The sequence below is a fragment of the Sphaerodactylus townsendi genome, linkage group LG05, assembly GCF_021028975.2.
Source record: "Sphaerodactylus townsendi isolate TG3544 linkage group LG05, MPM_Stown_v2.3, whole genome shotgun sequence".
Taxonomy (NCBI): Eukaryota; Metazoa; Chordata; class Lepidosauria; order Squamata; family Sphaerodactylidae; genus Sphaerodactylus; species Sphaerodactylus townsendi.
The window spans coordinates 53,042,832-53,055,816 of record NC_059429.1 but is presented as its reverse complement, the minus strand read 5'-3'; the positions used below and the strand labels follow the sequence as shown (position 1 = coordinate 53,055,816).

Sequence of the window (12,985 nt, the reverse complement as noted above, 5' to 3'; positions counted from 1 at the left end):
AGGACCGTCTGTGTGAACGGTCCTGGAAGGGTGCAGCGGCGTCATTTACGTTGACACCCCCCCCTCAGCATGACAGTGCAGAAACAGCCTAAGATTCACATTCCCATCTTCCCATGGAAGTTCATTCAATTCACTAGATAATCTACATGCTAGTAGTCAAATTAGGAAAATCTGCAGATACTTAAATCCAGAGGTTGGACCTGTAAATGGACAAAGCAGATATTTTTACCAACTTGGTTTCTGCCTCAGATTTATAGATAAATCTGAAATCTGAAAACAAACAAATAGATTGGAGGATTAAAAAACCCCAAAATGATAAAAGGAGCTTCTGCAGCTTTATGTAACAGATATCCTCAGTGACTGTTACTAGACAGCTACAACAGAATTAGTTTCTCCCAGTAAAAGGCATGTGGAAAGGACAGAGCCCTTTCCCGGGCTTTTTGGCTTTTAAGGGAACACTTAGAGGCATGGCTAAGACTGAAATCAACATCTTGGTGAGTTGAATTTTCTGTGGGTTAGACTTTATACCAGCCTACTTTCTTGGTCTCTTAATCACCACATAATAAGTTATCAGTTCAGAAATTAAGAATTCTCTTCCACTCCACTCCATTACAGAGATTCCTGCATTATGTATATACTTGAACCTCAATCAGTTGAACTCTGCCATGCTATGCACACTTACTTGGAAGTGAACTTCATTGAAGTCATTCAAGTTGCTTCAATCAGGACAGTCATAATATTGGTCTGTACAGCTGTGGAATGTAATAGTTTTTTAATAACGAACAATGAGGAGATTGCTCATGTGTACTAAGTTTTTACTATACAAAATATTTCCTACTGATTAGCTGAAATTTTCCACAATAAGCTTATCATACCAGTGTCCATATCTATCAGCTAATGAGAGATTGGAGTGTCAGAAATGATGTCTGGAATCCTTGAATAAAGGAGTTCTTTGCATGTATTCCCTTTCCCTATTTCAGATATTCTTGAGTCACAAAAATACAAGCTCTATGCTTCAACTGAGAAACTTTGATAGGCAAGTGGCTATGTGCATACATTTTCCCCTGTGAAATGCACATAACTCCAGTCATGTCCTCCATATTCTGCATGCAATGATTGCTGATATATGTAAGGATATATAGCTCTCTGTTATCATAACTTTGCCGTTCACATTTTTCCTATGATAAGTTCAAAATACAGATAAACCTTTAGCAAGGAGATGAAAATCCTGAGGGATTTATATTCAGGACGTTTCAAGATAAAATTACTTTTATAAATATACTGTACAGGTTTGTTTGTTTTTTGCCAACAGTTGCTGCCCTAATTTTAGGGATGTAACATGGTTAACATAAATCTATTGAAGCTCATGAACAATCTGTTCAGGTTTTGTTTCCATGGAAACTAGTATGCTAAACACCACAAAATTGATTCTAAATGCAAAAAAAAATAGTTTTCCTTGGAAGCAATGCTGCCTTTACTGTAATTTGGCATCACAGTTTTATGAGTTTTGTGATCTGTGGTATTTTCTTTGGGTTACTACTGATATGCTTGAGTTTTCCACTTGGCTCTTCTTCAATACTTCCCTCTCTTTTGAGCTGTCTTCCAGTAAGCGTTGGGCAAGTCAGATGTTTTCAGTCATACCAGATTTTGACTAGTTGGTCTCTGAACAGTTTTATGTTTGAATGAATTGAGAACATTTGAAAGGCAAGTCTTCTGTTTCTGGACTGTTATCATTGTTAGTGGTTGCATTAGTTGTTATAATTTTATTTTTTAACTTACGGTAATAACCCGAGTATTCATTTATGTAAAGCACTTTGAGCAACTAGGAAAAACAGTGCTAAAATGAATAGTGTTAACTTAAGTAATCTTTACCACTGAAACTTTACCACTGGATGCACCAATATTGCGTTAGAGACAATAATATATGAATGTTTTGAACATGTGGCTAGCCTGAATGTAGGAACTTTCCATATCACTCCTTTAGTTCAACAGGGAACTGGACATGGGAATGAATAGTGTCATGTCCAGTGGACAGAAAGCTTGCTCTGCCCATGGAACCTGTGCCAGGGTCCCCCTCAGAGGGAGGGGGGCACTCGGCTCCTGCCTCAGCATTTGTTTGATTTTTTTAAGCACCAATCCTGGAGGATGGAGTACACCTCTCTCTCTCTCAAAGGGTCCCTCTCAGGGAGAGAGGGGCACTCCAACCTCCAGGTTCAGTGCTTGGCTGGAGGCAGGCCTTGCCCCGGGTAGCATGCGCACGTGGCTCCAAGGTCCAGCCATGCCCCTCCTCTTTCCCAGAAGGACGGGGCGATTTTCCGCCCTCCACGTGACTCCCACAGGGGCGGCCATGGTGTTTATCCCTGGATGTTCCCATGGCAGCTACGCCACTGTTAACATCAAGTCCTTTAGCTGTGTGTTAAAATCTATCCTGAGAGGATTTCAGCCAGAGAATGAATTTGATCTGTGGTGTGTGTTGGCATATGCTTAGAGCAGAAATACTTGGTCAAAAGAAGTAGAAATGTATGTATTGATCAAAACAGAGATGGAATAGTGGAGAGATAAATAAATGGTGAGTGGAATATGTCTTCAGGGAGACAGAAGAGGTATTTCTAAGCCAATCAGGAAGAGAATTATACTCAAACAAGGATTTCCTGTCTGGTGTATTAATGATCTGCTGAATTTACCTCATGAGGGACATTTCTGTTGAATGTCTAACAGTGGAGAATCTGTGTGGTACTGAGAGAAAAGGTGCCAGCCTTTCAGAACCCAGAGTCTTTTTGGATCCTTAAGTCAACAACATCTAAAAATAACTTAAGACAAAACTACACCTTCATAAGAAAAGTAATATCTAAGAAACTAAGAAACCTAGAAAGCTTGGCAAAATCCTATTCCTAGGATAGAAACCTAATATTGTACATAGTTTCCTCCTGCCTGATTTGCCACAACATTACCTAAGATTCATGCAAATGAAGAGGCATTTGAAGCAACAGAGTGCTCGTGCAGGACATTCCACTGCAGTCTCCTTATGGTGCCGTTTCCTTCAGTAGACTTTTTGTGGCTTTGTAAAAAAAAATGATACTTGCTACTTTACAACACCATGTTTGCTAGGAAGACTATGATTACAGGATAGTTTGCCGTTTTCTTCCCCAGTCTAAGTAAGACTGTAAATATTCTTGGTGTTAAACTGAATGGAACAAAACAAACCTTTACCTTTCAAGTACACCTTCCTGTTCAAATGAATGGTATCACTTGTTTAGAAGGCTGGTACATCAAAGTAAGAATCGATGATAGGCTATGCTACTATAGGGACCTGTTAATGTTCCCATGTCACTGCTATTTTCTTGCTTTGTTTGTTCCCTGAGTTGGGGATCTTGAACTTCATAAAGCAAAAACAAACTATAGTAGTAATCAAAGAAGAAAAAGAAGAAGGATGAGGAGCTGGTTTTTATACCCCACATTTTCTCCACTTTTAAGGAGTCTCAAAGCTGCTTACACCCCTCCCCACAGCAGACGCCTTGTGAAAGAATTCAGAGAGATCTATGACTAGCCCATGTGTAGGAGTGGGGAAACAAACTTGGTTTACCAGATAAGAAACTGCCACTCAAGCGGAGGACCAGAAAATCAAACATGGTTCTCCAGATTAGAGTCTGCTGTTCTTAACCACTACACCACACTGGCTCAAGCAGGATTTCTGACTGACGCATTGATGAGCTGCAGCTGCAGGCTGGCTCCTGCCTGAGAGCCAGCCTCCCTGTCAGTGGGGAGGCCAGGAAGGCAGCAGCCGGCCTCAGGCGCCCACCTGAGGTGTGAGCCGCGGCTGCAGGCTGACTTTTGGGCAGGAGCCGGCCTGCGGCCATAGTACCCACCTGACACACCCGCCGCCATGTCCGGCCTTGCCAGCTAAAGTGGGGTGCAGGGAATGCAGGGGTGGTGGTGGGGCGTCCTGAGCAGGTGTTATGCCGGGTGCCATTTCGCCCACGTATGCCTGATTGAAAGCATACCAGTGAAGCTTGTTAGTTCTATGGGAGTGGCATTATGGCCAAAATTTTAGGGTGTCTAGTCTGATTCTGTTAGGGATTAATACTTGTAGGAATGCATGAACTGTTATATACTGTGTTAGTATATATGTATCTAAGCTGCCTTGAGAGTTTTTGAAAGGCAGAATAAAAATTTCCAAAATGATTAAGTAACCTTTCCCAATATGTGAATATGTTTAACAGGTATGTGACCAGTCAAATCTTTCTGGACCTGAGATTATGAGAGGTAAGTTTTTTTCCAGATTTCATAAAATTCCACTTGATATTTGAAGAATTCTTTTTGCATATATACATATGTGAAAACTTGTAGCCATGCACTCCATTGCAGGGGTGTAGGAGAGCTCCAATGTGCATAAACAACTTCTGTGCCAGGACTGTTTCAATTGTTTTTGTAGAGAGATCTGCATATGCAAGTGCATACAAATATGCTGTTTTCATTAATATGAATAGTGCTGTTACTATAATAGGAGAATGTGGACATGTGTATTCTCATAAAGGTATAACTGAATAAAAGCAGTGTAAGACCAGCTATGCACATTGCAGAAATATAGGAAATGCTATCCTTTCTCACCTGAGAATTCCAGGGCTTTCAGAAGTCCATATTAACACTTTCTCCAGTGTTTTCCTAGTTATCCCTGTTTATGGGGAAAATGCTGTCATAGAAATCATGTTATGGGCTACTTACACGTAGCTTAGAACCATTCATTCTGGACAGTGAGAAAGAATGGCTCTGCCTCAATGTTTTCGCACTGAGAAAGTAGCCTAAAAGAGGCATACAGATGAAAATATCATAATGGGCTATACTTTCTCAGTAGCAGATAATTGCACCATAGTATTCCCATGTTACTGCAAAGTGCACCACCAAAAAGTGACATCAGTGATGGTTTTTGGGAAGGCTTGGAGGAAATAACCTAGTCTCCTTATCACTAAGTATTGCTGAAGAGTGAAGAGGTGATGGTGATGACACCCTACCAATGGGCAGTGTTTACAAAAATGTTCAAAAAAATCCAAAAAATCTCTAAACCCTGGCCATGCTAGCTTTTTTTACTTTTAAAAATTTTTTCAGATCTTTTAAAGCCAAACTCAAAAAATCCTGAGCTGCATAGCAGATTGCAGGGATTGGCTCAGCGAACTCCTCCATTCCACTCTGCTCCCTCCCAAATCTGCCCTGTTGGTTGTCCCATTGCCTCTGAAGCCCACTTGGGAGGCAGAGTTGGAGAGCTGTGTGATTCTTAAAGGCACAGATTTCATTACACCAGGTAGTCAAGACTGCTCCCTTAGCCCTTTAAGCTGCATTTACGTCAATATTACTATTCCAAAATTAATCCCTTCCCAAATGAAAGAGGCGAAGCAATTCCCTGTACCACAGGCTTCTAAAGAAGGGGATCATCCTAGAGCGGACATTCTCTCCCCCCCTTCTCTCCCCTCTCCTCCTCTCCTCTCCCCTCCACACAACACTTAAGAACATAAGAACATAAGAACAAGCCAGCTGGATCAGACCAAAGTCCATCTAGTCCAGCTCTCTGCTACTCGCAGTGGCCCACCAGGTGCCTTTGGGAGCTCACATGTAGGATGTGAACGCAATGGCCTTCTGCGGCTGTTGCTCCCGATCACCTGGTCTGTTAAGGCATTTGCAATCTCAGATCAAGGAGGATCAAGATTGGTAGCCATAAATCGACTTCTCCTCCATAAATCTGTCCAAGCCCCTTTTAAAGCTATCCAGGTTAGTGGCCATCACCACCTCCTGTGGCAGCATATTCCAAACACCAATCACACGTTGCGTGAAGAAGTGTTTCCTTTTATTAGTCCTAATTCTTCCCCCCAGCATTTTCAATGAATGCCCCCTGGTGCTAGTATTGTGAGAAAGAGAGAAAAATTTCTCTCTGTCAACATTTTCTACCCCCTGCATAATTTTGTAGACTTCAATCATATCCCCCCTCAGCCTCCTCTCCAAACTAAAGAGTCCCAAACGCTGCAGCCTCTCCTCATAGGGAAGGTGCTCCAGTCCCTCAATCATCCTTGTTGCCCTTCTCTGCACTTTTTCTATCTCCTCAATATCCTTTTTGAGATGCGGCAACCAGAACTGGACACAGTACTCCAAGTGCGGTCGCACCACTGCTTTATATAAGGGCATGACAATCTTTGCAGTTTTATTATCAATTCCTTTTCTAATGATCCCCAGCATAGAGTTTGCCTTTTTTACAGCTGCCATGCATTGAGTTGACATTCCCATGGAACTATCAACTAAGTCGCCCAAATCCCTTTCCTGGTCTGTGACTGACAGCACTGACCCCTGTAGCGTGTATGTGAAGTTTGGATTTTTTGCCCCTATGTGCATCACTTTACATTTTGCTACATTGAACTGCATTTGCCATTTCTGAGCCCACTCACCTAATTTATCAAGGTCCGCTTGGAGCTCTTCGCAATCCTTTGTGGTTCTCGCCACCCTACATAATTTGGTATCATCTGCAAACTTGGCCACCACGCTACCCACCCCTACTTCCAGGTCATTTATGAATAGGTTAAAGAGCACTGGTCCCAAAACGGATCCTTGGGGGACACCACTCCCGACATCTCTCCATTGTGAGAACTTCCCATTTACCCCCACTCTTTGTTTCCTGTTCCTCAACCAGTTTTTAATCCATAGGAGGACTTCCCCTCTTATTCCTTCATTGCTGAGTTTTCTCAACAGTCTCTGGTGAGGAACTTTGTCAAAAGCCTTTTGGAAATCCAAGTAGACAATGTCCACCAGTTCACCCCTGTCCACATGCCTGTTTACACTTTCAAAGAACTCTAGTAAGTTTGTAAGACAGGATTTGCCTCTGCAAAAGCCATGCTGACTCTTTCTCAGCAGGTCTTGCTTTTCTACATGTTTTATAATTTTATCTTTAATGATAGATTCTACTAATTTACCAGGAACAGATGTCAAACTGACTGGCCTGTAATTTCCCGGGTCCCCCCTAGATCCTTTCTTAAAGATTGATGTGACATTGGCCATCTTCCAGTCTTCAGGGATGGAGCCTGATTTCAGGGATAAGTTGCATATTAAAGTGAGAAGATCAGCAATTTCATGCTTGAGCTCTTTAAGAACTCTTGGGTGAATGCAATCTGGGCCAGGGGATTTGGTAACATTTAGTTTATCAATGGCTGCCAGAACGTCTTCCTTGTCTACCACTATCTTCGCTAGTTCCTGCTGCTGGTGCTGTTGTCGGCAGACAACACAAGCTTGTTATTTTCAGGCTCTCTTTCTATCAATATCTTGACATATCAAGAGAATTACAGGTTGGTGTTGTATGAGTGAGCTTCTATTCTGTTACTTGAAGCAGCCAGAAACTTGGGGGGGGGGGGGCAAGGGGAAAGCATGCAAAGTGGCACAAGGGAAGACTGGCCACGGGTGGAGAGATCTCTGGGGCAAAGCTGTTCTCACTGTCCTGCTCTGGTGGCAAAGCTAATTAAAAGTCACGCTAAAAGTGGTCTCACTTGCTGCAGAGAGAATGGAAAGTGAAAGCAGGACTTAAAGAAACAGGTCCATACAAGAAATCTTGCTACAACAGACCTCACCCCCTTCACACAGCACATTGTACTTATTTTTCACCCATCACTGAAGTCCCTGGCAGGGCATCAATGTATTTCAAATTGAATTGAATTGAAATCCACTGGAAGTCACTCGACCAGAGAGCAGAACAAAAATGGAGGTTGGAGGGAATCAGGAAAGGACTGGACAGAAAAGTGGGAGGAAGGTGAGATGATGCAAGTGTAGGAGGACACTGCTATGGGTGGGGAAAAGGAGGAGAGAGGAGGCAGGAAAAAACCCCAAAGGAGGCATTGTGCATACATTTACTTCACCTTCCCTTTAAAGTGGAAAAAAAGTTTTGTTTTCCCTGCACCTGGAAAACATGGGACTTCCCTTTGAAAAAAAAAACATTTCAGAGCAATTGCATATGAGAAAGTCCCACCCAAATCATATATCAAAGCTGTTGTGTAATTAAAAATCTGATTCACAGCAACAGACTGTTTGAAGTAGGGAACACATATGTGCATAATAGGCCTAAATGTTGTGAGGGTCTAAATACATAATATATTATCTTCACAGACGGCCTGTGATTGCCAAGGGTCCTGTTTGTTTGTTTAATTAAATCTGTATGCTGCTCATCCCCTTACACATTCAGAGTGGCTTCCAATTTATCAACATAATTAATATTAAATATGTAGAAAACCAAATAAATATTTCATTTATAAAATCCAAGTACACCTTGAAAACATCTATAAATATAACTGGAACAAATTGCTAAGGAGACTAAGTTAAAAGGTATGAGACTCACTGCTGGGTGCTGGCAGACCAGAAATGCAGTTGCTGTGCCATGTTCAGAACTTGATTTCTATCACTATCTGTGTAGCTCATCAGTATATGTAAGTTTCTGCTACAGTAGCTCCCTCAGGCTCTTTTCAATCCAGAAAATTACACCTGGAGGGAATGTTTATTATTATCATTACTATTATTACTATTATTACTATTATTACTATTATTATTAAATTCATATACCACCCTTCCCAGCCTGCATTCTTGATCCGCGTTGTTCCCTTGTCTGCCTGGGAGTTAAACTAAGAGCACACATCTAGTTGACAGGACCCATGGAAGAATGGGATAAGAGCAAAGTATTATGTAATTGAACAGCTAAATTTGAGCAGTAGCACTTTAAAGACCCACAAAATGTGCAGGATATAAGCTTTTGAGAGTCAAACTCCCTTTGTCAGATACATATTATGTAGTTAGGTCCCTGCCATTTAAATCAATGAGGTTGTTTGTGATCAGTGACCTACTAGTTGTGTGTAGAGATCCTTGTGCGTAGCAGAACTCTTCTCCCCATTTCCCCACTCCTCAAAAAATATTTCTGACTGAATCTCATTTTGGAGGTGGGGAGAAGGGCTAGTTGTTCTGTTGTAGCAAGAACTGTTTTCTAATATTTTTCTGGCTTCAGCTGGACTATAGTGAAGTCTAGATTTTAGACTGAAGAGCAAAACATTCTGAATCAGGCTGTACTAATGCTGAGTATGAATGATGATGAATTATACTGTTTAGATGATCTTTTAAATCTGGTGGAACTATTGTTTTCCAGAATAGTTTGTTTGTTCCATTTTTATATTTGGCAAACACACACACACTCACAAAAATATCTATCATGAAATTATATGTATCACAACTACGGTAGTGCTTTAAAATTGGGCAATGAGCATGCTGATGAACTATTGTTTCAGGTTAATGGTCTAGATGAAAACACAACCTTATTTTTTTTAAAAAGACTGCTCTTATGATGGTATTTGCAAAACTTGGTTATATAAGTAGTGAAGTTTTTACCAGTAGATTTTTTTTAAATTTAGATTTTTCAAAAGATATGAAGAGATCAAGCATAATATTCGTAGTCGGTAAGTAAGAACTTCAGAAACAGTTATCCTATAGGCAACTAGAGCACCAGTATTGTGTTATGGTTAATGCTTGTTTATGATTCCCATCCCTCATCCCCCATCAGTCTTTATTACAATTCACAGGCATTCATAAGCAGAAAAAAACACTATTATAGAATTAATCACAATATACATAACTCATCCTAAAATAATGTGCAATTTAAGACTTAGCATCAGAATAAATTATAATCAGGACATTACCTCAATCTGTATTTTTACTGCAGAGAGCAGAAATTTAGCAAGAGATAACAGAAGTTCTTTGGTTGATCCCCAAGAGTCTTCTGCTCAGAGAACAGTGTGATCCCACATTGTGACCCTTAACATTCACCAGACTTACAACAAAAGAAACTTTAAATCTGTTTTCTATTTCATAAACAATAGTGTGCAGTATAACAATGAAATATGGCAAACCAATACAGAACAATAATCAACATATAATAGTTCTGGCCTGCTATGCAAAACAGACTAGTAGGGTCTCAGTCCTTTACAGTTCCCTCTAGCTGTGTCCTGTGGCACTGTTGACGGACTTGCAGTTTTGCTGTTCTTTGCTGAGCCCTCTCTCCTTATTGTCAAGCCTTCAAGGGTAGCCCTGAAATATGCAAATACAGTTCATAACAACTGAACTCCAGCTACAGGCCTCTTAACAATTCTGAAAAAAATAATATTTATATAGCACCCATTATAACATTTATAACAGGAAACCAAAATACAAACTAATAGTCAATCAATATAAACACAATATCCCCTTCTCAACAATTAATACAAACATTCTCATACTTGAAATATGCAAATACAGTTCATAACAACTGAACTCCTCTTAACAATTCTGAGGAGAGGCTTAATATCCATATCAGCTCCATTTCAGTTTTGAGCAGTGGCATAGCGCCCACAAGGCAGGAGGGTGATGCCCCGGGCAGAGCAGTGGCGAAGGTGTGGCCGGCCCATTGAGGGAGCATGGCGGGGTGTTCCGGGGGTGTTCCAGGGCGAGGTGGGCAATGCTGCAGCAGGGGTGCAGGGCGCACGTGCGCCCCAGGCACAGTTTCCCCTCGCTCCACCTCTGGTTGTGTGCATAGGTGTAATTGCCAGGTCTCCCAGTTGCTGAACTCCCAAGCAGACCAGTGGTATTTCTCTTTTCTTTCAGAGACATCAGCCTGCCATAGTCCTTCACTGAAAGCTCTAAATCACAGCTGACTTCAGAGATGGTTTGCAATTGCCTACCTCTGAGTAGCAACTCTGAACTTGCCAGGGCCAACCCTGCTTAGCTTCCAAGATATGATGAGATCAGGCTAGCCTGGGCTATCCAGATCAAGGCATATTACTACAGAATTACTTTTACAAGATATAGAGCCTAAGAGTCTCCTTTATCAACCAGAACCTGTCAGTATTCAAAAGACACTATAAGCTGAAGCTCCCCAACCCTACAGCCTTGTTTTGTTGCTAAGTGAGGATAGGCTGAGACTAACACATTTCATACATATGAAGGTCCTGAAAAGATGTGAAGTTGCTATGGCAATCAGTAACATATCACAAGAAGGATGTGTTTTCTTTGCTGTTTATAATACATAACGTCTGTGTTATCCAGGAGAAATTGTCAAGCATTTGTACAGCAATTCCTTCAGAACAGAGTGAAATTATTTCACTGGAACCAAACATCAGAGTAGAAATACTCAAGCAAGAGTGATTCTGGCTTTCATCTCTTTCAAATAACAATAACATTTTACATTCACTGCATATTAAAGCATGAATTGTGTAGCAGGCCCCTGGGTGATACTAAATACCCAATACTAAATGGCAGTAGTGTCTGCTTTACTTCTTTGGTGATGCTAGTTATTTTGCTTCTTTCTAATACAATCTCTTTAAAAATCACAAGGGCAAAAAATATAAAGTTACCAGAAGTTAACTTTTTCTCTGTGGCTGCTAGTTTGGTGAATAGTTATGATATAAGTTGTCCTTAAAGCTTCATCCACATAGTTGTTTTACACCCATTTGGCTTCCAGATTACAGCAGTGGTTTGGGGGTATCCTCACATTGTTTTCCAGTTGACCACCATCTACTTTTCCCCCTTTGCTCTAACTTTTCTCAAACATGCTTTGTTACAATCTTTCCAGAAATATTTCAGTTCTAATAGGTTGGCATACCATCTGGATGAGAAGGTGTTCATTTTTGAAGCTCCCAAATACACTGTCACGATTTTACTGCTATCATTCCTCATAGTCACTATTTCTCCTACCATGCCACTGGAGGGCTTTTTGCCAGCTTAAAAAAATAGCAACCACAGTCTTTTGAAGCTCAGCAACATGTCCTCTGATAGCACTGGGTTGGGGAGAGGTGGGTCTGAGGAAGATGATGGCCAAGAAAAAGTGAGTAGGAGACCTCTATGTGGCCACACAGTTGATGCTGTTAATTTGCATCTACAGCAACAATGAACTCACAATAGAGCAGCATGGCAGTGACTGCAGCCTATGACTACCAACTCTACCAATACATGTCATGAATTGTCCCATATGCCAATGCCAAGCAGTCATGAGATAGGCAACTATGATGGCTATCACACACAAATACTGCATTCCTAGTAGCTTCAAGATCCAACATCCATGAAAATAGTTGTGTTAATTAGCTTTTAGTCTTGGAATCAGCTTCCAGAAGCCAGTGATAATGCTAATCAATTAAAGAAGGTCCTTTTGTACAGTTTCACCACTGCACATCCACACCCACTTCTGCTGACAAATATTGGCTATGGTTCATTCTTTATGATATTGCGGCATTAGCAGCTGATTGAATAAGCTACACATTTAGCTAAAGAATAACTGGTAACTATTATTGTATTGCCAGGATAATGGCTTGAATTGAAATGTTGTTTTCCAACAAAAGAAGGTTGAGATGAATTGTGCCAATCAAGCAATATGTTTCTTTAGTTGTTGACTAGTATAAACAAAATATTTATATATAAAGAATTATGCTATCATTCCCTCTTGAGGGGTCATGCTAATATTAATTATGCAGACTAAAACATGCAGAAACAGCTAAAATATCTGAGCGCAAGAAACCTTAGGATGATGTAATCTTGTGGCAATATAAAGATATTTTGCCACTTGATATGTAATTTTGGGATCTTTATCCTTTAACAAGAAATTAACTAAAAGTTCGTTTCAGCAATTAAGGAGACAAGAATGGGCAAAACGTCAAAATAACCAAGGTGGTATCAGATTTTTCCTAACATCTACATAAAATTGGCAATGCAATAATATATGAGCTATTGTCTCTATCTCATTACTAGCGCATAGGTAAAAGCATGTTTTTTGGACCACTTTTGAAACCTCCCTATTATGATGGCTGTTGGAAATGCATTGAAGCAAGGCCTAGAGAAGGCCCATCAGTGTTTTGGAAAAGTGAAATTTACTAAATATGAAGCAATTCCTATCCATGATTTCAAGACTCTAGCTAGCGTGGTGTAGTGGTTAAGAGCAGATGCACTCTGAAGAACC

At 40.7% G+C, this 12,985-nt stretch overlaps 1 protein-coding gene across 1 annotated transcript in view; it reads left to right on the top strand.

The window, feature by feature from the left end:
* The window catches only part of AK5 (adenylate kinase 5), a 129,226-nt gene that overhangs the window by 80,278 nt on the left and 35,963 nt on the right, over nt 1-12,985 (top strand). Inside the window, exons 9-10 of the mRNA XM_048496872.1 lie at nt 4,221-4,263; nt 9,417-9,461. Coding sequence (XP_048352829.1) covers nt 4,221-4,263; nt 9,417-9,461 — 88 coding nt within the window. The remainder of the gene's footprint in view (nt 1-4,220; nt 4,264-9,416; nt 9,462-12,985) is intronic.